The sequence below is a fragment of the Malania oleifera genome, chromosome 7 (genome assembly GCF_029873635.1).
Source record: "Malania oleifera isolate guangnan ecotype guangnan chromosome 7, ASM2987363v1, whole genome shotgun sequence".
In the NCBI taxonomy this organism is placed as follows: Eukaryota; Viridiplantae; Streptophyta; class Magnoliopsida; order Santalales; family Ximeniaceae; genus Malania; species Malania oleifera.
Window position 1 is genome coordinate 35,301,167 of NC_080423.1, and position 27,495 is coordinate 35,328,661.

The following is a 27,495-nucleotide window of genomic DNA, read 5'->3' on the forward strand; positions in this document are numbered from 1 at the left end:
GAGAGAATCAAACCAAATATAAAGACATACAAATCAAAAACTGGTCTAACAATATTCACGATGCTTTGCAAAGATCAAGCCAAATATGATAACATCCAAGATTTTACTTGGCATGTACCCAAAAATCAACATCCTTTCCATCTCCTTCAATGAAGCAACCATGAAGCATTTACAAGATTTTTGCATTAAAGCTTTGTGATAAGTGTAACTTGATTTAAACTCATCTAATCTTTCTCTAGAGCTCAAGGAAATATACCTACAATAATTTCACGATCATGTATGCTTAAGTAATAATAACTATTCACAAAATGAAAAAAACAATTGTATTATCCCAAAAAGAACTAGGATTATGTTATTTTTGATACTCAGATTAGAGCACATGAAATATTTTCATATTTACCTTGTACATGAATCCAAAACTAACTTCTCAAAGCTTCTTGTGAGCTAAAAATTTATTAAAAGCATTAGCTACTTAAAACTTATAGTTGTTTCAAGGTATCTCCAATCCTAATAGTAGGATGATCAAAGTATAAGGAATTGATAGCTTAAGAAAGTTGTATTGTCATCCTATGTAAAGCACACAATAATTCAAAAAAATTTTATGAATCCACAAAATGGAATATACAATGAATGACTATTTCTAAATTTCACAATGGAAATATTTATTTGTATTCTAATTCATGTTTAAATTGATGGAAATAACACAAAATTTTGCCAAAGTGATTTTTTTCTAAAATATTATTATATGCCTATATAATTTTTATTACGTTCTTATCTTATTCTATTTCATTAATATGAATAGACATTCACAAACCAAACATAGCATTAATATTCATTGAGTAATTAAATAAAATCACTCATGAATTGAGTGTGTGGTTACTTAGAGTATATAACTAGGATCTGAGCCATTACTGAAAGTCAATGGATTGATTGTATGATTAACTAGATTAAACCCTTATGATGATTTTGTTTAATAATATTTTTCACTTGGATATCTATTCGGTATAATTTTGAAGAATATTAATCACAAATTATTTAGCATAAATATAAGTACCAACTTGGATGCACATATGAACAATATTCTCCTTCAGTCCATCTTTGAATCGGGCATTATGGGTCACCAAATGCAGCTCTATCGAGCCTCTAATACCGTAATTGTAATCTCATTGGTAGAATTTGATATGAATTTATTAGAAGAATTTACTTCTTCTACTAGATTCCTATCCACAAAAAAGCCAGGCCTTTTGGGTCGAGGTAGTGTACTCTCACTACTCAACATTAAAATCACAGAAGACATGTTTGGCCTATCATCAGGTTGTTGTTGTACGCACAAGAGTCCCACATGGATGCATCTTAGCATTTGTGGAACATAGTATGAATCCCCATATGGTGTATCAATAATCAACTCCATTGGTCGACCTTCTTCCCATAACCTCCATGCCTGTTGCATAGAAAAAAGAAAAAAAAAAAACATTAATTTTTTCATCACTAATCATACATAACGAAAATATGTAATAATTTAGATCTTGCCATATATTGGCATAAACTTACATGCCCAGTGAGGTTAAGGTTATGACTTGGGTGATAAAATCCTCTATTTTTCTTTCCACTTACTATCTCAAGTAATAAAACACCAAAACTAAAGACATCGGATTTTATTGAGAATAGCCCATCAACAGCGTATTCTGGTGCCATATAACCACTGCAAGATTGGAAGGAAAATAATATACGTAATGAGGGGTTGAAGTAAATAATTAAGTATGTTTATGAAACTTACTAAGTTCCAATCACTCTAGTTGTGTTTGCCACAGTCTGATTGTTTCCAAAACATCTAGCCAGGCCAAAGTCTGAAATTTTTGCGTTCATCTCATTGTCAAGTAAGACATTACTTGCTTTCAAATCTCTATGAATAATTCTTAATCTTGAATCTTGATGAAGATATAGAAGCCCTCGAGAAATTCCAAGAATAATGTGAAAACGCTTTGACCACTCTAATAGTTGACCCTTTGTTTGATCTGTCAAATTTCTCAATTCTTAGTGAAATCAATACAATCATGAATATTATGATAGCATATAGACAATTGTCTAACAATATTCACAAAGCCATGTGAGAATCAAACCAAATATAAAGAAGTCCAAGCTTTTATTATGCATGTATTCATAAATCAATATCCTTTCATCTCCTTCAACGCAACAACCAAGAAGCTTTACAAGATTTCGATGTTGAAGCTTTGCAATAAGTGTGACTTCATTTTTTAACTCATTCAGTCCTTGTCCAGAACATAAGGAAAGTCTTTTCACTGCAATTTCTCGACCATCTAACAGTGTACCCTGATAAATAATCAATGCTCATAAAATGAATAAAAAAATATTGGATTATAAATGCAAAGCATAACTAAGTTATATTGTTCTCATGATCAAATTGTACCAAATAACATATATTTTGCATACTTACCTTGTACACAGGTCCAAAACCACCTTCTCCAAGCTTCTTGTGAATTGAAAAATTATCAGTGGCATAAGCTATGCTTTCAGAGTCAAACGATGGTAACTCCATGTCTCTTTCTTGCATTTCATTAGTGCAATCATTTCCTAAATTGCCCCTTGCATTTCCTAAAAAACAAGATTATAAAAATTGAGTTGGTATATTCATATTCGTAGAAACCTTAATGTCCACACAGTTAGAGATATAATTAGATAATAAAAGCATCCAAAAGTGTAATATGTATAAGAACTAAAAATATAAAAATGTAGTGTTTTTTTTTTTTGGAAAGAGCCGGAAGCCACCCACATAGCGGCTCCATCCCAACTTTATTAATAACCCTCACTTATAGTGGAAGAATATCGTGAAAAAGTATAGTTATTGAGTGAAAACAAAAAATTAAACTAAAGTAGTTTTCAAAAATTAAAAGCATTCAAAAGTGTAATTTGGTACTTTCCCCACAACTTATCTTGGGCTAACTTTGGGATTTAAAGTTGGAGCGATTCCAACATGGGACCTTATTATGGAAAAGATTTGAATCAAAATTAGCTCTTTAGAAAGCAAAGTACCTCTCCTTGGGAGGAAGGTTAACACTTACCAAAGCTGCTCTTGCAAAGCCTCCAACTTATTTTGCCTCAATTTTACCCATTCCCTTGTTAGTTGCTTAGAAAATTAAGAGATTGCAGAGAGCTTTTTTTGTTTGGAGAAAGAATGTAGTTGACCACAAATATGCTCTAGCTAAGTGGAACAATCTATATCCTTCCATACGAAATAAAGGATTGGGTATTAAAAGCCTTAGATTGATGAACTTGGCTTTTCTTGGGAAAGGGCTTTGGTGGTTTTGCATTGAAAAGGATAACTTATGGAGGAAGCTAGTTTGCAATAAGTATGACTATGAGATTGAGGTGTGGGAACCAAAAATCAATTAATACAGTCATGCTTGGGGGGTCTAAAAGGAATCCAAAAGGCATGCCAACAATATACATGCAAGCATGAGTTCTAGAATGCACATGAAAAGCTTGCAAAATGGACATGATAGAAATAAATAGCATATGTGTTTGGTCCACAAAGCAATGGAGAGAAAGGATACAGAGTTAGAGAAAGGATATGGTCAAGTAGATGGCTGCAGTTTGAGAGTTGTTCGATAAAACTGAGTTTATGCAACAAAACTGGGGAAGCTTTTCTAGTCATCACAGCTAAAGGTAGAGTGTTTGAAAGATTCATACTTATCCATATTCAATTTATTCCCTAGTTGCTCAATAGTTTGGAACAAGTAGCTAGAGACCGAGACAAAGGAAAGGAGATAGCAAAGAAGAAGTTCGTAAAGAAGAAGTTCGCAATAAAAGGGAGTTCTTCATCAACCTCAAAACAAACCATCAGATTTATCCATGCAGTAGATTGAGGAACGAGATTAAGAGGTTCAAAATAAGGGATTTGCAGCACTTCACAATAGCTCCTCTCAAGCACCATAAAATACAAGGTTTTCCAAAGGCTTCATCAACGGCGGGTAAGTCTTACAAGCAAGCTGTTTTTAGGGAGTAAATTTCCCATGAAAGGAGAATATAAAATCTCCTTCATGGATACCGGAGTCTTTCTTCAGGCAGATAAGGAAAGAACAAAGGAGTGAATCAATTTTCTAAGTGGATGCGTCATTGTAAACTTTGAAGAGATCCCCAAAGACATTGGTGATATCAGAAATCAATGTAGATGTATGTACTGGAATATTAAGGGGACACTTGAAATCAGAAGATTGGAATTTGATCGGGTCCTTTTCGTCTTCGAAAGCAAGGCGATGGCAGAAGCTGCATGGAGATCAAAATTCAAAATGGTCAAGGGATACAAGTTTACACTTAGTAGATGGAACCCGGTAGCACTATGCCATAAACCCAAGGACGAAGGCAATGCAACTAGCTTTACATTAAAGGTATTCCTCATCATTTGTGCAACCGAGCCATTTTTTAGGCAATTGCTCTAATATGTTGGGGGGGTGTTGAAGAATGAAGTGGGTACAGGAAGATGCTCATAACTGTGACTGCAGATTTTTATTTTTATTTTTATTTTGTTTTCTCCATTCTGTTATAGGGAATTTGTTAGGAATAACTGTATTTTTATTCCTGCTATTAGCCTCTAACCATTTTTTATTCCATTTTATATTATATATATTTGCTGATCCAATACAGAAAAAGAACACACAGAGAATTCTTTTGTTATCCTTGTTTGCTCTGTTCTGCATTCTCTTCTTCTCCTCCCTGCGCTTGATCCATTGCAGCCCAGGGCTTCTTACTCACAACAGCAGAGCCAAATTCTTACATGGTATCAGAGACACGATGGATGAATCCTTCAATACCAGCCAAACCATTCCTCCAAATCCACCACCAAACACCAATTCACGAAGAGCTGTTCCTCATGACCCAACGCAACCCACCAGTCCTTATTTCATTGGTAGCAGCAATGGTTCAGCTGTCATGCTTGTCACACACACCTTGGACTGCACTAGCTATTATTCTTGGGCTAGATCCATGAAAAGAGCTTTACGGATCAAGAACAAACTCGGATTCATTAATGGTACCATCTATGAACCTCTTTACCCCAATGATCCTCTAGTGGAACATTGGTTGAGGTGCAATGATATCGTGATAACATGGATGTAGAACACAATGACGATTGATATCAAATCCAGCACCACATATGTAGAGAATGCTCATCAGCTTTGGTTGGAGCTGGAGCAACGTTTTGCTAAGCAAAATGCTCCCAGAATTTTCGAGGTAAAGCAAGGCATCACAAACCTCAAGCAAGATCAAGACTCAATAAGCATTTATTTTTTTAAATTTAAAACCTTGCTTGATGAATTACTCAACTATGAATCAATTCCTAATTGTACCTGTGGAGGGTAAAATGTTGTAGGTCAAAACCAGCAAAGGGATTGTGTAATGAAGTTCTTAATGGGGCTCAATGATACGTACAAAGCTATTAAAGCACAGAAACTGCTGATCAAACCCTTTCCTAGCTTAAATGAAATTTACTCCATTATCTAGCAAGAGGAAAAGAGAAGGGAAATTTCCACAAATAACCTAGGCAGTGACTCTATGTCTTTGGTAAGCAAAGGGAATTTTAGCAAACAATCTGGGCAACGAAGGAGGGATAGGTATTATTGTACCTTCTACAAAATACCAGGACACTCTTTGGAGAGATGCTTCAAAGCAAATCCGAACAAACCCACATGTACTCATTGTCAAATTCCAGGCCACACAGTAGATAAAAGCTATAGATTGCATGGATACCCAACAGGATACAAAGGACAAGAGAAGAATAGACCTATCATAAATCTCTCAAATGTCAATGCAGCTATTGGTCCTGAGTAGGGGGTTTTAAAAGACAAATCTCAAATGTCATTGACACCAGAGCAGTATACTCAACTTCTGGATCACCTCAAACCCATCTCAGGCAACCAAGCCTCTATCCCTTTGGCAAATCATGTTTATGCCATGGTCACACCTTCATCCTCAGATACAAATAACCACAAGATTTCTGGTATATCTCTGTGTTTTTCTGTTTTTCCTTCCAAATCCAGCAATGTCTCATGAATCCCTTGGATCATTGACACTGGAGCAACGGACCATATGATCTATTCCAGGTCCTTATTTCATTCCATCTAGAATACCATTTCCTCCTCTATAACTCTACCAAATGGTCAGATAGTGCCTGTTACTCATATAGGAACAGTCAAGGTCACCAAGAATCTCATATTGCACGATGCTCTTTGTGTTCCCAATTTTTCTTTTAATCTGATTTCAGCAAAGAAAATTACTCAAAAAATAAATTGTTGCCTTGTTTTCTTCTTTGATTACTGTTATATTCAGGACCTCTTGACTTAAACAACGACTGGCATGGGTGAAATGAAGCAAGGACTCTATCATATGCTGCAAAAGGAAGTCTCTCCTTTAGCTTTAACTGATGCTCTATCCAAACTCAATCTCAAAACTGGCTTTTCAGCTACTGTCAACAAGAACAGTGAATCCTTGGACCTCTGGCACTATAGATTAGACCATTCCTCTTACTCTGAATTTGACACAGATCCAAAAATCAGCATACCAAAATCTTCTAATGACCACCCATGTCCCATTTTTCCCTTAGCTAAACAACACAAGCTACCATTTCCAACTAGTCAACATCGATCTAAGAAATGCTTTGAGCTAATGCATTGTGACATATGGGGTCCATGTAATGAGATGAGTCATGATGGCTGCAGGTATTTTTTGACTATTGTAGATGATTTCAGTAGGTGTACTTGGGCTTATATGTTGAAGTTAAAATTAGAAGCAAGCACCAATTTACAAAATTTTTGTGTGATGATAGAAACCCAATTTGAAACAAAAGTGAAAACCATTCGTAGTGATAATGGAGGTGAGTTTGACATGAAAGAATTTTATCTAAAACATGGAATTTTACATCAAAGGACATGTGTGGAGACACCTCAACAAAATGCTATTGTTGAAAGAAAACATCAACATATTTTAAATGTTGCAAGAGCACTAAAATTTCAAAGTAACATTCCATTGAAATATTGGAACCACTGCATCCTCTCGGCTATATACCTCATTAACAAAACTCCATCCCCATTATTAAATCATAAAAGCCTTTTTGAGGTTTTGTTCAAAAGGAAACCCAGCTACGACCATCTAAAGGTTTTTGGGTGCTTGGCCTTTGCTATCACTTTGGTTAATGGAAGACAAAAATTTAATCTAAGGTCCAAAAAGTCAGTATTTATTGGTTATCCCTTTGGTGTCAAAGGATATAGACTTCTAGATCTTGATACTAAAAGGGTCTTCATCTCTCAAAATGTTGTGTTTCATGAAACTGTCTTTCCTTTCAAAATGAACATAATCAGTCGTCCTGATACTAATTTGAGCAACACTAATTCACCACCAAGTCCAAATGAGTTATGTTTTACTCAAAATCCTGTCATTTCCATTCCTGCTCTGCCCATTCACAATCACTCCATAGACACTGACAGCTCCAATACCAATTCAGAAGCAGAACCAATCCCTACTGCATTATTTGATTCAGAAAGTAATGAACAAATCAGTTCCCAAAATAATTTCAGACCAGAAACAGAAGCTGGTGATAGCACCCATACACACTTACCCAGAAAATCAGCCAGAATAAGAAGAGCTCCCACTCATTTGCAGGTTTTCATATGTCAGCAGTCAAGCTTCCTTTCCCCATCTCAGGACTTGGACAAGCAGAACGACCAGATCTTAACAGGTAAGCCTTCTCCTCTAAATGCCACCATATCTTATGATAAATTGTCTGTACCTCACAAGACTTTTGTGACCTCCATAACTTCACACACTGAACCTACAACTTACCTAAAAGCAAGTACATCCTCCAAGTGGGTAGAGGCCATGAAGGCTGAAATTGCTACCCTTGAACTCAATGACACTTGGATTATTATAGATTTACCTCCTGATAAAGAACCAATAGGTTGTAAATGGGTTTACAAAATTAAATTTCTTACTGATGGTAGCATAGAAAGATACAAGGCCAGGCTCGTTGCTAAAGGGTACACACAGCAGAAGGGGTTGGACTATCATGAAACCTTTTCTCCAGTGGCAAAAATTGTTACTGTGAGAACCTTGTTAGCCATCGTAGCAGTAAAAGGGTGGTCCTTACAGCAATTTGATGTCAATAATGCCTTCCTACATGGGGATTTGGAGGAGGAGGTGTACATGGAGTTGCCCCTGGGGTATCCTAATGAAGGTGGGAGAAAAGTATACAAATTAAACAAAAGTTTAAATGGTCTCAAACAGGCCTCACGTCAATGGTACTCAAAACTCTAAAATTTCATCATTCACCAAGGATATATTCAGTCCAGGCAGATTACAACTTGTTCACAAAGGTAACTGAGGGCTCTTTCACAACTATTCTTGTATATGTGGATGATATAGTAGTTGCTGGAAATAACATGGATGAAATTGATCAATTGAAGAGGTCTCTTGATGACCAATTCAAAATCAAAGACCTTGGCAAGCTAAAGTATTTTTTGGGTATTGAAGTGGCAAGGACAGCAAAGGGGATTCATTTATGTCAACGCAAATATGCGTTGGACATTTTAAGAGACTCGGGTACCATTGGCTCCACTCCAACAAGGATTCCCTTAGATCAAAATGTGAGAATGTCCAAAGAAGAAGGGGAATTACTTCCTGAGCCTGCTCTTTATAGAAGATTGATTGGTAGATTATTGTATCTGACCATAACCAGGCCTGAATTAGCTTTCTTAGTCCAAATGCTAAGCCAATTCATGAAGAATCCAAGGATGCCACACCTGTAGGTAGCCCACAAGGTACCCCGATTCATCAAAGGGGTCACCGGGACAGGGTTTGTTCTATCCAATGGACTCAGAGATCCATCTTAGAGGCTTTTGTGATTCAAATTGGGGGGCTTGTCCAGACACCAGAAGGTCTGTGACAGGCTCCTGCGTGTTCCTTGGGAAATCATTGGTGTCTTGGAAATCAAAGAAACAAAGTGTGGTCTCTAGGTCTTCTACAGAAGCAAAGTACCGCGCGATGACAAATGTAAGTTGTGAGTTGACTTGGCTAAGGTATTTACTTAATGATCTACAAATTACTCATCCATAGGCTGCTTCCTTATTCTGTGACAACAAATCAGCTATACACATTGCCACCAATCCCATTTTTCATGAGAGGACAAAGCACATAGAAATAGATTGTCATTTTATTAGAGACAAGATTCAAGAAGGTTGCATTTCAGCAAAACATGTGGAAAGCAAGTTACAAGTAAGAGATATTCTCACAAAGAGCTTAGGCTCACATGGGAGTAGAAGACATCTACTCTCCATCTTAGGGGAAGCTGTTGAAGAATGAAGTGGGTGATGCTCATAACCGTGACTGCAGATTTTTATTTTTATTTTTATTTTTATTTTGTTTTCTCCATTCTGTTACAGGGAATTTGTTAGGAATAACTGTATTTTTATTCCTGCTGTTAGCCTCTAACCATTTTTTATTCCATTTTATACTATATATATTTGCTGATTCAATACAGAAAAAGATCACGCAGAGAATTCTTCTGTTATCCTTGTTTGCTCTATTCTACATTCTCTTCTTCGCCTCCTTGCACTTGATCCATTGTAGCCCAGGGCTTCTCACTCACAATAGCAGAGCCAAATTCTTACCGCCCCGCGGGGGGGGAGGGGGGGGGGGGGGAAGTAGTTGGTTTCAACAACTTGGACTGGTTGGGAGAAGACATTAGAATTGAAATCAGAGTGAGAGATGTCCCAAAGTTCATCTTCATATAGAATTGGAAACACATAGATACACCCTCAAGAACCCGGGAATTCACAAGATGCACAAAGTTTCTTAGAAAATCCTGAATCACTCCCGGCTAAGGTGGTTATCGGCGAGGCCAACGCTCAGCAATGGATCCAAGAAAACAAAAAGGCAGGAGTTAAGCATTTAAGAGAGATGAAGTTTTGAAAATACAGCAGTAGATAGCAGTAGGTTCAGTGACGTGGAGGTTGACGAAGGTGTAGTGTGTTTTCACGTGTATAAGGGTTGTAGTTAAGGCTCAGGATTCTGGAATAGGAAAACCAGCATTGCACTCAAGCCCCCACATGAATCTTTCATCTCAAAGTTCAAAATTCAAACGGCTATTTGGACAACCAACACATCCTACAGAGGCTGCCATTCCGTCAGAAAAACAAGCCTACGGTTTAGACCTAAAGATAGCTTTAGGGCCTAGGCTTGGAAAAATTGGTAGGCCCATGAGGGAGGTGTCTCAACAAGCCATTCGAAATGGGCCTCGTCCAAAAAACAGTGGACAGAAAGTGAAGCACGTGTGGAAGCCCAAAAAGTAGCCCATTAAAGGTAAAACAGTGGAGCCCAATTCCTGTGCAAGACCTCCAGATCCCCTGTAATCTCAGAATATTTACCAACTAAGCCCATCATCCTACTATAATTGTGGTATAGCTTGCAGATTTTTCTTTGTTTTAATATTGCCACAGATAAGGAAATTTCTACGGGTTGGGCCATTGAGAGAGCAACCGAAATTGGCAATGATGTTGGTATTAGAAAGGAAGACTGTGGGCAGAATGTTAAATTCCTTTTGTTGAACATTAAGAAAAGTAAGACACCTCGGGATACAACTTTAGTTCCATTATGAGTCCCAAAATTTTATCGTGGAATGTTAGAGGGCTCAACTATCAAGAAAAGAGTAACAGAATAAAGGATATAATGGATGTTTGGAAACCGGGCATTATTTGCTTTCAAGAAACGAAGTTAGTGTCTTTTGAAAAAGCTATGATGAAGTCTATCTAGAAAGTTAACAATGTTGAATGGGTTGTTATAAACTCTAGGGGAGTCTCGGGAGGTATCTTGGTTGCATGGAAATCTAATATTTTCTAACAAAAATAAATTGATCAAGGCAATTTTTCTATCTTTGTGACATTTCAGAATATACTGGCAGGTGGAGAGTAGATTTTATCGACTGTGTATGAGCTGCATAGACACTAGGAAAGAATGTCATTATAGATAGAACTCTCCTAGATAAATAATAATTCCCTCCTCCCTTGGTGCATTTGTAGTGATTTCAATGAATTCAGATTTCCCAACGAGAGAACAAGATGTGTTCGTATTTTGAGGTCCATGAGCGATTTCTTGGACTTTATTTCTAAATGGGATTTGGTGGATCTTCCTCTTAGTGGAGTAGCTTTTACTTGTTCCAATAAACACAACATCCCCACTCTCTCTAGACTGGACATATTTTTTCTCTCTCTGCAATGGTTGGGTTTGTTTCCTCGGATTTTCCAAAAAACACTAACTCGTTGCATTTCTGACCATAATCCCATTTTACTAGACTACGGCGTCATTAATTGGGGAAAAGTTCCTTTCAGATTCGATAATAGTTGGTTCTTAGATGATGGATTCAAGGAAATAATTGAGAGTTGGTGGAATTCAGTGACTTTCCATGGGTCAATTTTCCTTCATGTTGGCAAAGAAACTTAAGTATGTTAAGGAGCAAGTAAAAACTTGGAGTAAGAAATTCTCAGCAGGGAAACATTCGAGGAAAGCAAATTTGATTAAAGTAGTGGATTATTGGAATAAAAAATTTGAAATGGGTACTCTTGAGGCAAATGAAAAAGCCTGCATGGAAGAAGCAAATAGAAATCTTCTCCAAATATTGGATCGGGAGGAAAGTTCTTGGAGAATCAAATCTAGAGAGTTATGGCTTAAGGTGGGAGATAAGAACACTTGATATTTTCACAAAATGGCCTCAATGCATAGGAAAACCAATTTCATTTCAAGACTAGTTATCAACAATAAAGTTTGTGAGAAGCATAGTGAGATCAAAGACAAAGATAATAAGCTTTTTTAGGACCTTATGACAGAACCCTTTTTCTTGGAGGTCTGATCTCTCAGGGAATAATGCAACTAGTTTGCCTTCTTATTGTAGGGACAAGCTTGAGTGCCCCTTTTCCAAGGAAGAAATTTGGAATGTTGTGACTATGATGAATGGGGAAAAATCGTCGGGTTCAGACGGCTTCGCTATTTATTTTGTTCAAAAACTATTGGAAATTCTTGAAGAATGATTTCATTTCAACCTTTCATGAATTTTACTTAAACAAGAAGTTTGAGAACAACCTGAATGCCACATTTATTGTTATCATTCCAAAAAAAGGTGGAGCGGTGGACATTAAAGATTTTAGACCTATTAGTCTAGTGGGCATATTCTACAAAATATTGGCTAAAGTTCTATCCAACAGATTAAAAATGGTGCTCTTGTTGATCATTTCAGATAATCAGATGGCCTTTGTTTCAGGTAGACAAATTCTTGATGCTACCCTCATTGCTAATGAGAGCATTGATTTCTTAAGGAAGAAAAAGTATGAAAGCTTTGTATGCAAGCTTGATTTGGAAAAGGCATTTGACCATGTTAATTGGGAATGCCTCTGCAATTTATTAGGTACCATGGGGTTCGGATTCAAATGGAGACGTTGGATAAAATGGTGTATTTTTAGGGCATCATTCTTTTTATTGCTTAACAGTGACGTTTCAGGCTTCTTCAAGAGTTCGAGGGGTCTTAGACAAGGGGACCCTTTATGGTTCCACTCTGCAAGAACTCCGAATCATTCTCTTGAAGCTCATCCTCTTCATCATAAACGATCCGCTTGCCCCGAAATGACCTGGCCCAATAAGGAAATCCCAATTCATTGGGCCTTTCGATACAATCAAATAGAAAGCCCCAAGGGGGCCATATATCCTCGTTTCTCTTTGTTATTATCATGGAGGCGCTTTCCCAAATGTTGGCCAATGTTTTGACAAAGACTTGATCAAGGGAATTAAAATTGTTTACTTTTTAAGTCCTCTCCCGTTTTGATAATGATAAAGTACAACATCTCATTTGTGCGCTAAGTGTATGAACATGTTTATGTTTCTATAAGCACAAATGTCTAATGCAAAATGGAAGCCTTGAAGTACTTAATCAAGCATACCTTCTAGCGTATTCCATGGAATTGTAAAGAGCAAAGCTTGAAGACCTTATATTTTTTCAGTTGTATTGTTATTGGGTTTCAATTGTGCATGCATTTCATTTGATTTAAATTGACGCTCTACACTGACCTTAAATTGACCTTAGGATCTTCAATTTTACATGAAAAGCCTTTTTACTAAACTGGCCAAAACTCATTTTTATAAAGGGGCTAGTTGATCGGATCATTAAGCCCAATCAACCAGACTTCATACAAGGTTGATCTGGCAGACTGGATCATATGCCCAGCCGATTGAACCACTCTAAAAGGGAAATCGCCCTTTGGCCGGTCGACCGGACCTCTCAGGTTGAAGCTATTTTGAGCTCCCAATGGTCATAAAAAATTGAAACTAATTATTATTATAACACTCAACGGTCATATTTCAAATTTACCTATAAATAGTAAGCCATTTCACTTGGAGAAGGTTAGGGATCTATATTGAAATTATACTTGAATATTCTTTGATTCTTACGGATATTTCATACTCCTTTTGAAGATCAAGGATCATACTTCTCCTATTATTCTTTTGAAAATATTTTTTGGAGAAAATATTTTGAGTTTATTCAAGAGAGCTTTGAGCGTATATTCACTCATATATATTTTCTTAAAAAGATTCTCACTATTTGATATTTCAAAGGTCATTTGAGAAAAATCATTTTTAATACTCTCATTTACTTGAAAAATATTTTTGAGAGGAAAACCCTAACCCTAGTGAACTTCAAATTGCAAATCATTTGAGAGTGCATTTAGAAAGTTTTTCATTGTACAAATTAGCTTTTGAAGAAGCATCTTCTTTTACGTAAAACTTTTTCAAAATCAGCTCTTTACAGGTCAGGTTGTGAACCGTGCCAAGTGAGGGTACATCACTTGGAAAGGTATCTCCGTCTAGAAAGAGGGATTACGGTGTAAACCGTACCGAATTAGGGGATATTGCTTGGAGAGGTTTCTCCTCCTGTAAGGAGGGAATATGGTTCGGGTTTGAACCATGTCGAGCATGGGGTATCACTTGGAGAGGTTGGTCTGCTTATAAGGATTGGTGTAATGGGCAACTCCGCCTGGTTTTGAAGGAGTGGTTTAGTGGAAATCTTTGGGTGATTTGCTCAAGGCAAGGATGTAGGCGGGGATAGTAGAATCTCGTAAAAATCTCGATGCCATTCTCTCTTTCCCTTCTCTTTTTAATTTTTCGCATGTGTATGATTGTATATATATTGCTGTGATTGTTTTACATACACACTTTATTTTCTTATTAGGTTATTATTAGTGAATCGACAAAATTATTAGCCAAAGTTTTTAAAATTTCAATTCATACAACCCCCTCTTGGGATTACACCAATGCTCACAAAACTTCATAATAGGTCTTATTTTATAAACCTCTCTCATCTTCTATTCACTGATGACACTATTATTTTTTGCAGTAATTCCATTGTGAAGCTTAGAAATCTTAGGACAATTTTTCTTTGCTTCGACATAGTTACCAGGATGAAAGTTCACTTGTCAAAAAGTTGAATGTATCCAATCAGATACATTGTTGTTGCGCATTCAAAGGCATACATTTTGAGTTGCTCACCGGGCTCCCTCCCTTCCTTTTACCTCGACATTCCTTTGGGAGTAAAGCCCTTAGATAGACATATTTGAGACCCAATTTTTGAAAAAATGGAAAGGAAGTTGGAAAATGGAAATCAAAATTTCTCTTCATGAGAGGTAGAATGACTCTAATCAATTCAGTGCTTTCTAATCTCCCCATGTATTACATGTCAATTTTCCATTTGTAGAAGAGGATTGGTAAGCTCTTGGAAAGATACCAAATAAATTTCCTTTGGAGAGGAACGACAGAGAGTTTCAAATATTCCTTTGTCAGATGGTGCTTTGTAACTTTTACTAAGAATAAGGGAGGTCTTCGAATCAAACAATTGGATATAATGAATACAGCCCTTCTCGAAAAAGGATTTGGAGATTTTCTATTGAAGATAACAGCCTCTAGAAAAAGGTGATATGTGTCAAGTATGGAATCAGCACACCCATATGGCGTAGCTTTAGAACATCTTCATTTCGTCAAAGCTCAGTGTCTTTTGTTTGTTGGCAATTAACGATAGAATTTTGATTGCAGATAATCTACAAAGAAGAGGTTGGAAATTTGCTTCAATGTGTGTTCTCTACAAGAGGGACGTTGAAAATGTTAATCACCGATCTTCTCTTTCATTGTCGGCTCAGCAGAAATTTGTGGTCTTCCTTTTCTGTTTCTTGCAATTAAAGATGGCCATGTCGTATAAGTTCAGTTCACTTTATGATATTTGGAATTCTACTTTTCTTGAAGGTTTTTTGAAGAATTTTAGAGCAGTCATTATGGTGGTGGTTTGTTGGGAGATTTGGAAAGAAAGATACACAAGAATCTTTAGGGAGCACTCCTCCTCAACCGTTGAAGTTTTTCCTAGATGTGTTCATTGTCTTTTCCTTTGGTCTAGGTCCTATCCCACTTTTTCGAATTTGGACTAAAAAAAGTTTCATTACATTTTAGCTAATTTAGGAGGTTAATTTAGAGGATTTCTCGTGTCTTGGGGTTGTTCTATGGTATTCGACAGCTCTTTGGTTTGGATATATATTTTGGAAAATCTATTCATTTGTCATGTTGTAAAATCGTCAAGTGATGACTATTTTTTTTCTCCCAAGTTTCTAGCTTGAGCTTGTATACTCTTGTACGTGTTTTTCGTTAATAAAATCTTTACCCTCTTTTACAAAAAAATTAGATTAACAGTGGGAACAATACTTTGGATGGATCATTGGGCTATAACAAGGCCTTTAAAGTAGATTTTTCCACATTTATTCTAGTCGTCTACAAATCAAAAGGCAAAGGTTAGTGAGGTTCTCATTCTTAATTGAACTAAGAATTTTTTTGAAAATCATCTTCAACGGGTCACCTAGAGGAACACAAGTCACTTCGGTTGTAAACCTATTGATGTTGATGTATGTTGTTCAAACAAATCCAGCTCGGACAAACCATTGTATTTGGCATTTTCAGCTAACAACTTGTTCACGGTGAAGAGTTTTTATGAGCATTTGTGGATGATTAAATATGGAGGAAGAATGGGGTATCATTTTCTAAAAATTTGGAATTCCATCATTCCTTCTAAATCTCCCTATTTCTTTGGCTTTCATTCAACAACAACATTATCGCAGTGGACAATTTGCAAAAGAGAGGCTAGGTCATGATTTCATTTTGCTACCTTCGTAAAAATGATAATGAAATTGTGGATCATCTTTTATTGCGGTGCCCTTTTAGTAGGCAAGATTGGACATCTTTGTTGAACCTCTTGTGTAACAACCTGAAAAATAATGGTATTTAAATAATAAAAAAAAGGGAAATGGAAACCAAAAACATAAAGAGTCAGTCAACGACATTGTATTTTGGAAAGGATAAATTCCGAGGAATTTTTCAGCTCCTCGTCGACGAATACAAGGGACACGTCGACGAGAGTATAACAAGAGCTCGTCGACGAGGATAAGATTTGTCGACGAAAATATAATTGGGCTCGTCGATGAGGTGACGTCGCTTGTCGATGAGGAAATATCGAGAGGATGATTTTGGGGTTTCTGAATTTCGTTGACGAAGGGGAGAGTTCGTCGACGAATTTTGTATTGACCTCGTCGACGAAGTGACGTGGCTCGTCGATGAAGGCCACAGTTTAAATTGGCCTAAAGTTCATTTTCAGCTGAAATTTTCTGTGCAGATCTTTTCTCTCTCCTACCTTTCGGTCCCTCCTCCTTCTCTCTTCGATTTCGGGCTGCATTTCCACCGATTTGACGATCTAAAGCTACCATAACGCTCCTGGAAAAGTTCTTTGCAAGTCTGCTGGAGCAGATCGTCGGTGGGGCTGAAGTGGAAACCATCCCAAATCTAGGGTAAGGCTTTCTACTCAATATTTGGATTTTTGACAATTGTAGAAAGTGTTATGCGCGTAGAAATACTGAACTTTAGTTCTACGAAATGATGTTTCCAGGGTGTTGAGTTGGGAATCCTAAGGGTGCGGGACAGATTTTCTTAGGGGCTTTTCAAGAACAGGTAAGGGAATAAACTAAGCTAGTATTTTATGAAAATATGTATATTGTTATAGCATTTGATTTCAGGACACATATATATATATATATATATATATATATATGATTTATATTTGGGAAAATACTGTTGGAAATGATGGTATGTTGAATATGCGAAAACCTGTTAGTGTGGCATAAGTAAAAATGGTTTTGAAATACTGTTTTCTGAAAATGTGATTATGATACGGATTTTTATAATGGAAAACTGGTGTACGGGCCGATATTTTTATATGATTTTCCGGAGTACGGGTTGTGCTATGTGTATGATTTGCCAGCGTACGGGCTGTGCTATGTGTATGATTTGCCAACATACGGGTTGAGCTATGAATATATTTTTCTGGCGTATGGGTCATGCTATGAATGTGAATTGCCAGTGTACGGGCTGTGCTATGATATGATTTTCCGGCGTACGGGCCAAGATATGGATGTGATTTGCCAGCGTACGGGCTGTGTTGTGATTTGTCGGTGTACGAGCCAATGATTTTCATGATATACGTATATATGCAAAATGATATGACTGATTTGTTAATTAATGAAATGAAATATTCATGTATCACAGTTTCAATATATGTTAAATGGTATCAGAGCCAACACCCACCTAGAAGTGTGATGAGATTCACATCGCGTGAATTTGGAAATGCGGGTTCACAATGAGGACGTTGCGTTCTATAAGTGGGGGAGAATGTGATACTCCATGGATGAAAGGCTTAAAAGACTAGATATTACTACCCATATCAACAAGGTGCACATTTCGTTTTGGGAGCCTTCCCATAAGAATTTCATAGTTAAGCGTGCTTGACTTAGAGCAATCTTGGTATAGGTGACCACCTAGGAAGTTTTCTCAGGAAGTGTGTGAATGAGGACAAAAACACATTGAAAAGGACATGTGTTGGTTTGTGGGGCCAGTTATTAGTCCGATAAAACCCGCCCCCTATTGTCTGGTCCAGGTGGAGGAGGAGAAACACGGTGCTCCTTGGCAGACCCAGGTTGGGGCATTACAAATGGTATCAAAGCCTAGGTTGCTAGGTTTTGTAGACTTTAGAATGCAGTGGAAACAATACCAGAGTTTAGGAAATGATTTAAGGTTGTTCTACAGTCTATAGGTAGGACTTCCTTAGTAGTTTCTGTGTTTTTCCTAGGGTGACGATTTCAGGAAAACCATAGTAAGCTATTATCGGGTTGTGTTCCTAAAATGTAGGACTGATGATTAAAAATGAGTTGGAAATGTTGAGATAAGTGGGTAAATTATGAGCATAGGATTTCTAAGTTGCGTTTGTTGTTTTTAGGATGGATCCGGGAGGAAATAGTGCCCATGCGAGTGGCAGTGATGGAGCAGGACCATCAGGTGCAGCTGGGACCAACTCTGACATAGTATGACGTAGCGTGGCTCAGCAGGTTATGGCTGAGATCGCTAGGAGCTCGAGGGAGCAGGGTGGTCTATCTGCAGGCCATGGGTGCACCATAGAGAAGTTTACGAAGATGAATCCTCTGGCATTCTCGAGTGGAGTTGATTCTGCAGCCGTTGAGAACTGGATATAGAAGACCGAGAAGGTCTTGGTCGTGTTACAGTGTACTGAGGAACAGAGAGTCCTCTTCACCACCTATAGATTGACAGGAGAGGCCGAGAGGTGGTGGACTGTGGTGAGACTATTGGAGCAGCAAAGGGTGACTCTGATAGCCATGACATGGGACCAATTTAAAGAATTATTCTTTGATAAGTATTTTCCAACTACTATCAGGGAGGCTAAGGTAGAAGAGTTCCTGAGTCTGAAGCAGGGACAATTATCCGTCCAGCAGTATGCAGCACGTTTCATCGAACTCTCTTGTTTCACCCTGTATATTGTTCCTGATGAAGTAAAGAAGGCGAGGCGGTTTAAGAGAGGCTTGAGGCAGAGCATATTCAAGTAGGTGGTGGTGCTGCGGATCCAGAACTTTTCTGAGTTGGTCGACAGGGCAGCCTTGGCAAAGATTGGTGAGCGTCTTGATGTAGAAGAGCAGGGACAAAGGAAGAGATCTGTATCTATCGGATATCAGCAGGGTCATAGACCGGGTCAATAGAGGAGAGGAAACTATGGCAGAGGGTGGAGATAGGAGATGGGATGACGCGAGGTGCAGACAGGGTAGGGTCCTCCAATCTGCCAAACTTGTGGGATGAGGCACTAGGGAGAGTGTAGAGCTGGTAGTGTGGTGTGCTATCGTTGCAGTAGATCGGGGCACATGGTGTGAGACTGCCCTACCCCAAAATGCAGTTCCAGCTCCCAGACCATACCGGGGAGGTTATCAGGCACCACGTGGGGGCCAGCAGAGGAATACGGCTCCAGCTAGGGTATTTACTCTGACGTCGGGTGAGGTTGAGACGGCAAGTGACGTGGTGACAGGTACAGTAATTATTCTTTTTTAAAAAGTTATTTCATTATTTGATTCAGGAGCTATACACTCGTTCGTGTCTTCGGAGTGTGTTAAATTATGTGGGGCTAAAACACAATCATTAGATGTTGAATTATTGGTATCTACACCGACTGGGTTAGCAGTGAGGTGTAGTAAGGTGCTCCGAGGTTGTCCAGTTGATATTCAAGGAAAGACTTTATTTGTTGATCTGATAGTGCTAGACATGCACGAGTTTGATGTTATATTTGGCATGGATTGGCTAGCAACTAATTTTGCCAGCATAGATTGCCGAGCACGGGAAGTGATATTTAGATCTCCGGGGGAAGCAGAATTCAAGTTCGTAGGGTCACGAGTGCAATCCTCACCTCAGCTAATTTCAGCTATTCAGGCCAGAAGATTATTGCTGAGTGGTTGTCAGGGATTTGTGGCTGTTGTGAAGGAGATGTCAGAGAATGAATTGAAACTTACTAGCACGCTTGTAATAAAGGAGTTTACAAATGTTTTGTCAGACGAGTTACCAGGCTTACCACCTAATTGTGAGGTAGATTTCCTTATTGATCTACCTTCTGGTACAGTGCTGATTTCTAAAGTACCTTATCGGATGGCGCCAGTAGAATTGAAGAATCAGTTGCAAGATCTGCTTGATAAGGGCTTCATACGACCCATTGTATCTCCGTGGGGAGCTCCAGTTTTATTTGTGAAGAAAAAAGACGGGAATATGAGGATGTGTATAGACTATAGAGAGATTAATAATGTGACAATCAAGAACAAATATCCTCTACCCCGTATCGACGATTTGTTTGACCAGCTCTAGGGTACACGGGTGTATTCAAAGATTAACCTCAGATCCAACTACCACCAGTTAAAAGTGAAAGCAGAAGACGTCTCGAAGACGACCTTCAGGACCAAGTACGGGCATTACGAGTTTCTCATTATGTCGTTTGGTTTGACGAATGCTCTTGCGGTATTTATGGACTTGACGAACAGAGTCTTCCATCAATACCTAGACTAGTTTGTTGGACTAGTTTGTTGTTGTTTTTATTGATGATGTACTGGTCTATTCGAGGAGCATGAGACGCGATTGAGGCAAGTTTTGCAGATACTTCGCGAAAATAAGTTGTACGCCAAGTTCAGTAAATGTGAATTCTGACTTGAGAAGGTCATGTTCTTGGGGCATGTTCTATCTGGAGACGGTATTTCTTTGGATCCTAGAAAGATTGAGGTAATAGTGAATTGGGCTAGACCAAGAAATGTCTAGGAGATCAGGAGTTTCTTGGGGCTAGCTGGCTATTACCGCAGTTTTGTTGAGGGATTCTTAACTTTGTCAGGACCTTTGACACGAGTGACAAGGAAGATTGTCATATTTGAGTGAGATGACAGCTGTGAGTAGAGTTTTCAAGAACTGAAGCAAAGATTAGTCACAGCACCAATATTGCTTATACCATCAAGGGGTGAGGGGTATGTCATTTACAGTGATGCGTCCTTGAAGAGACTTGGCTATGTATTGATGCAGCATGGTAGGGTAATGGCGTATGCGTCCAGGCAATTGAAAGAATATGAAAAGAACTATCCTACACATGATCTAAAATTGGTTGCAGTGGTACACGCATTGAAAATTTGGAGGCATTACCTGTACGGCGAGCAGTGTGAGATTTTCTCCGACCACAAGAACTTAAAGTATTTCTTCAAGCAGAAGGAACTGAATATGAGGCAGAGAAGGTGGTTAGAACTGATTAAATATTTTGATTGTACCATTAGTTATCACCCAAAGAAAGCAAACATGGTAGCTGATGCAATAAGTAGGAAATCCAAGGAACCAGTGTTGATGGCTATGGAGATCTAGTATCCGATCATGATGGATCTGGAGAGACTCCGCATAGAATTGGTAGAGAGTGATTCTCCAGTGTGTATTGCCAGCCTAGTAGTACAACCTACTCTATAAGAAAGAATTAAAGCTACTCAAAAGAAAGATCCAGAATTAGCAGAGGTGATAGACAGAGTACAGAGTGGTTAGGGGGAGGAATTCAGTATTGCAGATGATGGAGTTTTGCGGTTCTGTACTAGATTATGTGTTCCTGCCGATACTGAGATCAGAAAGACTATTTTAGAGGAGGTTTGCAGATCTTTATATACAGTTAATCCCGGTAGTACGAAGATGTACAGAGATCTGCGAGGGTTGTACTGGTGGACTGGTATGAAGAGAGAAATCACCGAGTATGTAGTCCAGTGTTTGACGTGTCAGTAGATAAAGGATAAACACTAGAGGCCGGCAAGGTAATTGCAACCGTTATTTATCTTAGAGTGGAAGTGGGATCATATATCTATGGACTTCGTGTCAGGACTGCCGACGACATTACATGGCCAGAATGCCATTTGGGTGATTGTTGACCGTTTAACTAAGACCGCCCACTTTATACCTATCAAGATCAGCTACTCCCTCAACCGTTTAACGGAGATCTACATTCTGGAGATAGTTCGTTCTCATAGGGTGCTAGTATCGATTGTGTTAGATTGAGACCAGCATTTTACGTCATGTTTTTGGAAGAGTCTGCAGGAAGTACTAAGGTCTCAATTGTCATTTAGCACAGCATTCCATCCTCAATCAAATAGGCAGACTGAGAGGACGATACAGACAATAGAGGATATGCTCCGTACGTGTGTATTGGATTTTGGGGGTAGTTAGACTCAGTTCATGCCACTGGTAGAGTTTGCATATAATAACAGTTATCAGACCAGCATTGGCATAACACCATTTAAGGCCCTATACGGTAGAAGATGCTATTCTCCTTTGTTTTGGGATGAAGTGGGTGAGCGGCGAGTAGTGGGGCCGGAGCTTATGCAGCAAGCACGTGATAAGGTTCGGCTTATTAGAGACAAGATCAATGCAGCTCAGAGCCGACAGAAAAGTTATGCTGATAATCACCGCATGAATCTAGAATTTGATGTGGGTAATCATGTGTTTTTGAAGATAACTCCGATGAAAGGGGTTATGCGATTCAGAAAAAAGGGTAAACTTAGTCTTAGGTTTATCGGTCCATTTGAGATTCTAGATAAAGTGGGACCAATAGCTTACAGGCTAGTTTTGCCACCTATATTGTCCAGGATCCATGATGTATTCCATGTTACTATGTTGAGAAAATATGTCCCAGATCCTTCTCATATCATCAGTTATGATGAATTAGAGTTAAGTGATTCACTGGTGTATGAGGAGGTACCAATACAGATTCTGGATAAGAAAGTACAAGAGCTATGTAATAAGAAGATTCCTCAGGTGAAAGTTTTGTGGAGGAATCATACCATTGAAGAGGCTTCTTGGGAGTTCGAGGGGCAGATAAAGCAGAAGTACCCCAACTATTTCAAGAAACTTAAGTAGTTAAGTAGTATTTCTTTTGTAGGTACATGTAATGGTTTAATTAGTGTAGCATTTTAGTTTTGAGAGAATTTTTCTTTTGTATATGTAATCTCCCAGGACTCGAAATGTAACCACAGTATTCCTTCGCCATAAATAAGGGTAAGTAATAAAATAAGTAAACCCTTTCCTTATTAAGAGATGACGAGTTACGTGAATAGTAAATTTTGAGGATGAAATTTTATAAGGAGGGGAGAATGTATGGACCCAAAAAATAATGATATTTAAATAATAAAAAGAAAGGGAAATGGAAACCGGAAACAGAAGGAGGCAGTCGACTTTGTTGACGAACGATTCGCATTTGTCGACGACATTATATTTTGGAAAGGATAAATCTCGAGGAATTTTTCAGCTCCTCGTCGATGAATACAGGAGACTCGTCAAAGAGGATATAACAGGAGCTCGTCAACGAGGAAATACTGAGAGGATGATTTTGGGGTTTTTGAATTTTGTCGATGAAAGGGAGAGTTCGTCGACGAATTTTGTATTGACCTCGTCGACGAGTTGACGTGGCTCGTCGACGAAGGCCACAATTTAAATAGGCTTAAAACTAATTTTCTGCGTAGATCTTTTCTCTCTCCTACCCTTCGGTCCCTCCTCTTTCTCTCTTCGATTTCGGGCTGGATTTCTACTAGTTGGATGATTTGAAGCCACCACGACGCTCCTGGGAAAGTTCTCTGCAAGTCTACCAGAGCAGATCGTCGGTGGGGCTGAAGTGGAAACCATCCCAAATCTAGGGTAAGGCTTTCTACTCAATATTTGGATTTTTGACAGTTGTAGAAAGTGTTATACGCGTAGAAATACTAAACTTTAGTTCCAGGAAATGTTGTTTCCAAGGTGTTGAGTTGGGAATCCTGCGGAGGCGGGACATATTTTCTTAGGGGATTTTCAAGAATCAGGTAAGGGGATAAACTAAGCTAATATTTTATGAAAATATGTATATTTTTATAGCATTTGATTTTAGGAAATAAATAAATAAATAAATATATATATATATGATTTATATTTGAGAAAATACTGTTGGAAATGATGGAATGTTGAATATGTGAAAAACCTATTAGTGTAGCGTGAGTAAAAATGGTTTTGAAATACTGTATTCTAGAAATGTGATTGTGATACTGATTTTTATAATGAAAAATCGGCATACGGGCCGTGCTATGTGTATGATTTGCCAGCGTACGGGCTGAGTTATGGATATATTTTGCCGGCATATGGGTCGTGCTATGAATATGAATTTTAGCGTACGAGTTGTGCTATGATATGATTTTTCGACGTACATGTCGAGCTATGGATGTGATTTGCCAGCGTACGAGCTGTACTATAATTTACCGGTATACGGGCCGAGCTATGATAAAATGTGTAATACTGGCGTACGAGTCGATGATTTTCATGATATACGTATATATGCAAAATGATATGACTGATTTGATAATTAATGATATGAAATATTCATGTATCACAGTTTCAGTATATGTTAAATGGTATCAGAGCCAACACCCAGCCGGAAGTGTGATGAGATTCACATCGCCTAGGTTTGGAAATGTGGATTCGCAACGAGGACATTGCGTTTTATAAGTGAGGGAGAATGTGATACCCCATGATGAAAGGCTTAAAAGACTAGATGTTACTACCCATATCAACAAAGTGCACATTTCTTTTCGGGAGCCTTCCCATAAGAATTTCATAGTTAAGCGTGCTTGCCTTAAAGTAATCTTGGGATGGGTGACCACCTGAGAAGTTTTCTCAAGATGTGTGTGAGTGAGGACAACAACACACTTAAAAGGACATGTGTTTTATTGTGGGGTCAGTCATTAGTTCGATAAGGTCTGCCCCCTGTTGTCTGCTCTAGGTGGAAGAGGAAAGACGTAGTGCTCCCTGACAGACTCAGGTTGGGGCATTACATCATGAATCTACAATGGACTTCTCAAAAACGAAAGGTGATGAAGAAAATCAAGGACGCACTACCGGAAGCCTTCGAATAGGAAATTTGGAAGGAAAGGAATATAAGAATTTTTCATAACAAGGAAACTATCCTTATTATGATCATTAATAGGATATTAAGCAATCTTTTTTCTCTAGATTCATATCTGTCGTAACTACGCTTTCTTGGTTGGGAAGATTTGTTAATTGTGCTCTCTTTTGTTAGCATTTAAGAGTTATGTTCATGTATGCATCTCACAATGTAATGTAATTAATGCTACCAAGGCTCTATTCTACTTCTTCCTTGCCTTTTTTCCTGTCTCCAAGCACCTTGCCTGGGAGAAGCTTTCTTTAATAAAATACTAGTTTATCTCTCAAGGAAAAAAAAAAAAAAAAAGAGAGATAGTTAACTACGAAAATAATCAAAGAAATTAAGATAGAAATCAAGGACCAACTTTTAATGAAACATAATCAAGCAAATTTTCAAAAGATCTAAAATATAATGGTCTGTGAATAAGCTAGTTAAAACATTAAATTAAAGATTCGCATTAAAAATTTGGGGTGGCAATCACCATGCAATTAATGCCTTACGTATGTTTGCATATTTACCTTCCGAGTTTTTGTTGCTTTTGCGGAGGTGAAGGTAAAAGCCGATCACAACAACCCCAGAATATGGAATTAGTGCCCATGTGATGGCGGCAACGACAACCACGCAAACCAGTACTACCTTCTTGCGCTGGCTGTGTTTTTCCTCAGCTACTGTTAAAAATCAAAATAACAAAACAAATCAAGTTAAATTTCGATCTATACTGTTCTCCAAATAACATCTCAAAAGAACCAACTAGCTAGCTGCCACACCCAACCCAACGCGTACCTAGTTCCGAAATTGGCATTCGAATATACAACGGCTGGTCATCGATGGAAGTCTGCCGCATATCCACAAGATCACCAAACCACATGACACACCCACCGCCGCTTCCTCGAATATCCGAGTTGGCGTAAGCCACGCAGGAGCAGTTGGCCAGGCACTTCGCTCTACATTCCTCCAGATTCATGCTGTTGTCCAGCCATGTATGCGCCGTATCCGGAAGCTTCAACCCGTTGAACTTGGCAAACCCTTCTCCCTCTCCACACTTCAATGCCTGGCTTCTCGCGCACCCTTCCGACCAGTCCATCGTGCTCCATTTTCTCGGTGACTTCGGCACAAACCCTTTCACGCACTGGCAAACTGGCGACTCGCTGATCACACAAATCCCATACGCACCGCACAAGCCGTAAGTGTCGCAGTTGTCCGTGGGGTTTGAGAGGTAGGTTTTCCATGTCTGCTCAGCTTCGAACCAAATGTAACGGTCCCCGGTACCGGTTGTGTCGTTCAGCCGGTACATGGTTATGACAGACTCGTTCTTCAGCTGGTCCGTGGAGTAAAGCTCCTCGGAATTGGCAACGAACTGAAAACCGATAAGCGGGTTCGGCCTAAGCTCCGGACCGCCGCTGAACCGGACGCCATTCCAGGGCCCGCTTCGGAAGAACTTTGCAGAATCTTTCCTCATTAAGGCTTCAGCGTAAGAGGTAGGTTCCATCCCGTAGCTGAGGTCGCCCGGAGACGGATCGTCGGGGCTCTTCCACGACGACATGCGCCAGACCTGACCGGTCTTTAGGTCTGCTCCAAGCTTCATCCCAGGAAGAAAAGTATCACCTATGTAGTCAAAGCTTTGCCACAAATAACTACTATTACTCTCTGAATTTCTCTCATCTCTTACCACCAAATTTCCGGTGTCCAAGAGCTGAGCTACTGGGTTCACGCCGTCCTGTTCCGGTGAACTCGATGACCACACGACCCCGTGGTTCTGGCAGAGAAGGAGGAGACTGCCGCTGCCGTTGATCGTCAAAGCGCCGGGTGGGTTTTGGATGGGTTTGTCTCTGTTTGCAACCCAAACAACTGTTCTGACTGGGATGGGTTTGAACCAGATTCCCAAGTAGACATTGCTGGAGCTTTTGCCAGGGCTGAAGAAACCCATTTCGAACTTTCCTCCATTGGAGACCAAGGTGTCGCCCTCCCTCAAAAACTGCGATGGCCTAATGGTATCTGCTGCGCTGCCCCTTTTGATGACGAACAGGCACAGTGGCTCCATAATCACAAGCAGAAGAAAAAGAATATTCATCATTTTTCCCCAATCCCAAAATCAACACGGATGGAGTAAGTCAAAGTGCCCGAACTCCGAAGATGTGATGTATGAAATCCGGATGTCGTTGTTTAGATTAGCAAAGAAAGTAAGGCAATAACAAATTTATAAGCAAAATATTATTACAAATTTATAATTTAAAACGTGATAAAAATAAATTGTAAATGTAATGATGTAGTGCATGGGATTTTGAATCAGAACTAAAATAAAATAAAATATAGCCAATTTTGGATAGTAAATAAAAGATGCAATTAATATGTGTCAACTCACATATTTAATGAATGTATTTTGTTTTGGGAAAAAAGAAAGCCCATTAAATAGGCATCTTAAATTATGTAGGATATTGTAATAAATCTATTATTTTTTTATTTAATTGTACAAAAACCTATATTTTTTATTTTATTTTTAATTCAAATTTACTAAAATTTAATATTGTGGTTTTGAAGGTCAAATAATCCCCTTGTTTTCTTTTTATATA

The 27,495-nt window shown here is 38.6% G+C and overlaps 1 protein-coding gene across 2 annotated transcripts; it reads right to left on the reverse strand.

The window, feature by feature from the left end:
* Positions 1 to 1,070: 1,070 nt before the first annotated feature.
* On the reverse strand, positions 1,071 to 27,070 carry LOC131160215 (G-type lectin S-receptor-like serine/threonine-protein kinase At4g27290). 2 transcript variants are annotated; one of them, XM_058115640.1, is made up of 7 exons: positions 25,709 to 27,070; positions 25,444 to 25,593; positions 2,456 to 2,613; positions 2,121 to 2,331; positions 1,778 to 2,015; positions 1,552 to 1,702; positions 1,071 to 1,441 (listed from the first exon to the last, which is right to left on the reverse strand). In XM_058115640.1, exons 1-7 carry the CDS (start codon positions 26,997 to 26,999, stop codon positions 1,133 to 1,135), a joined length of 2,508 nt encoding a protein of 835 aa, XP_057971623.1. In that variant the 5' UTR covers positions 27,000 to 27,070; the 3' UTR covers positions 1,071 to 1,132. The 2 variants fall into 2 exon arrangements, with proteins under 2 accessions (XP_057971623.1, XP_057971624.1); XM_058115641.1 differs by lacking the exon at positions 1,552 to 1,702 and having other exon boundaries at positions 1,302 to 1,441.
* Positions 27,071 to 27,495: the final 425 nt, after the last annotated feature.

Bases quoted from the DNA above. Each gene is read 5' to 3' on its own strand.
- LOC131160215 (XM_058115640.1), bottom strand. From the start codon at position 26,999: ATGATGAATATTCTTTTTCTTCTGCTTGTGATTATGGAGCCACTGTGC. The intron at 25,594-25,708 runs GTACGCGTTGGG...GATTTTTAACAG, and splicing joins AATGCCAATTTCGGAACTAG to TAGCTGAGGAAAAACACAGC. The intron at 2,614-25,443 runs GTAAATATGCAA...CTTGTTTTTTAG, and splicing joins AAGCAACAAAAACTCGGAAG to GAAATGCAAGGGGCAATTTA.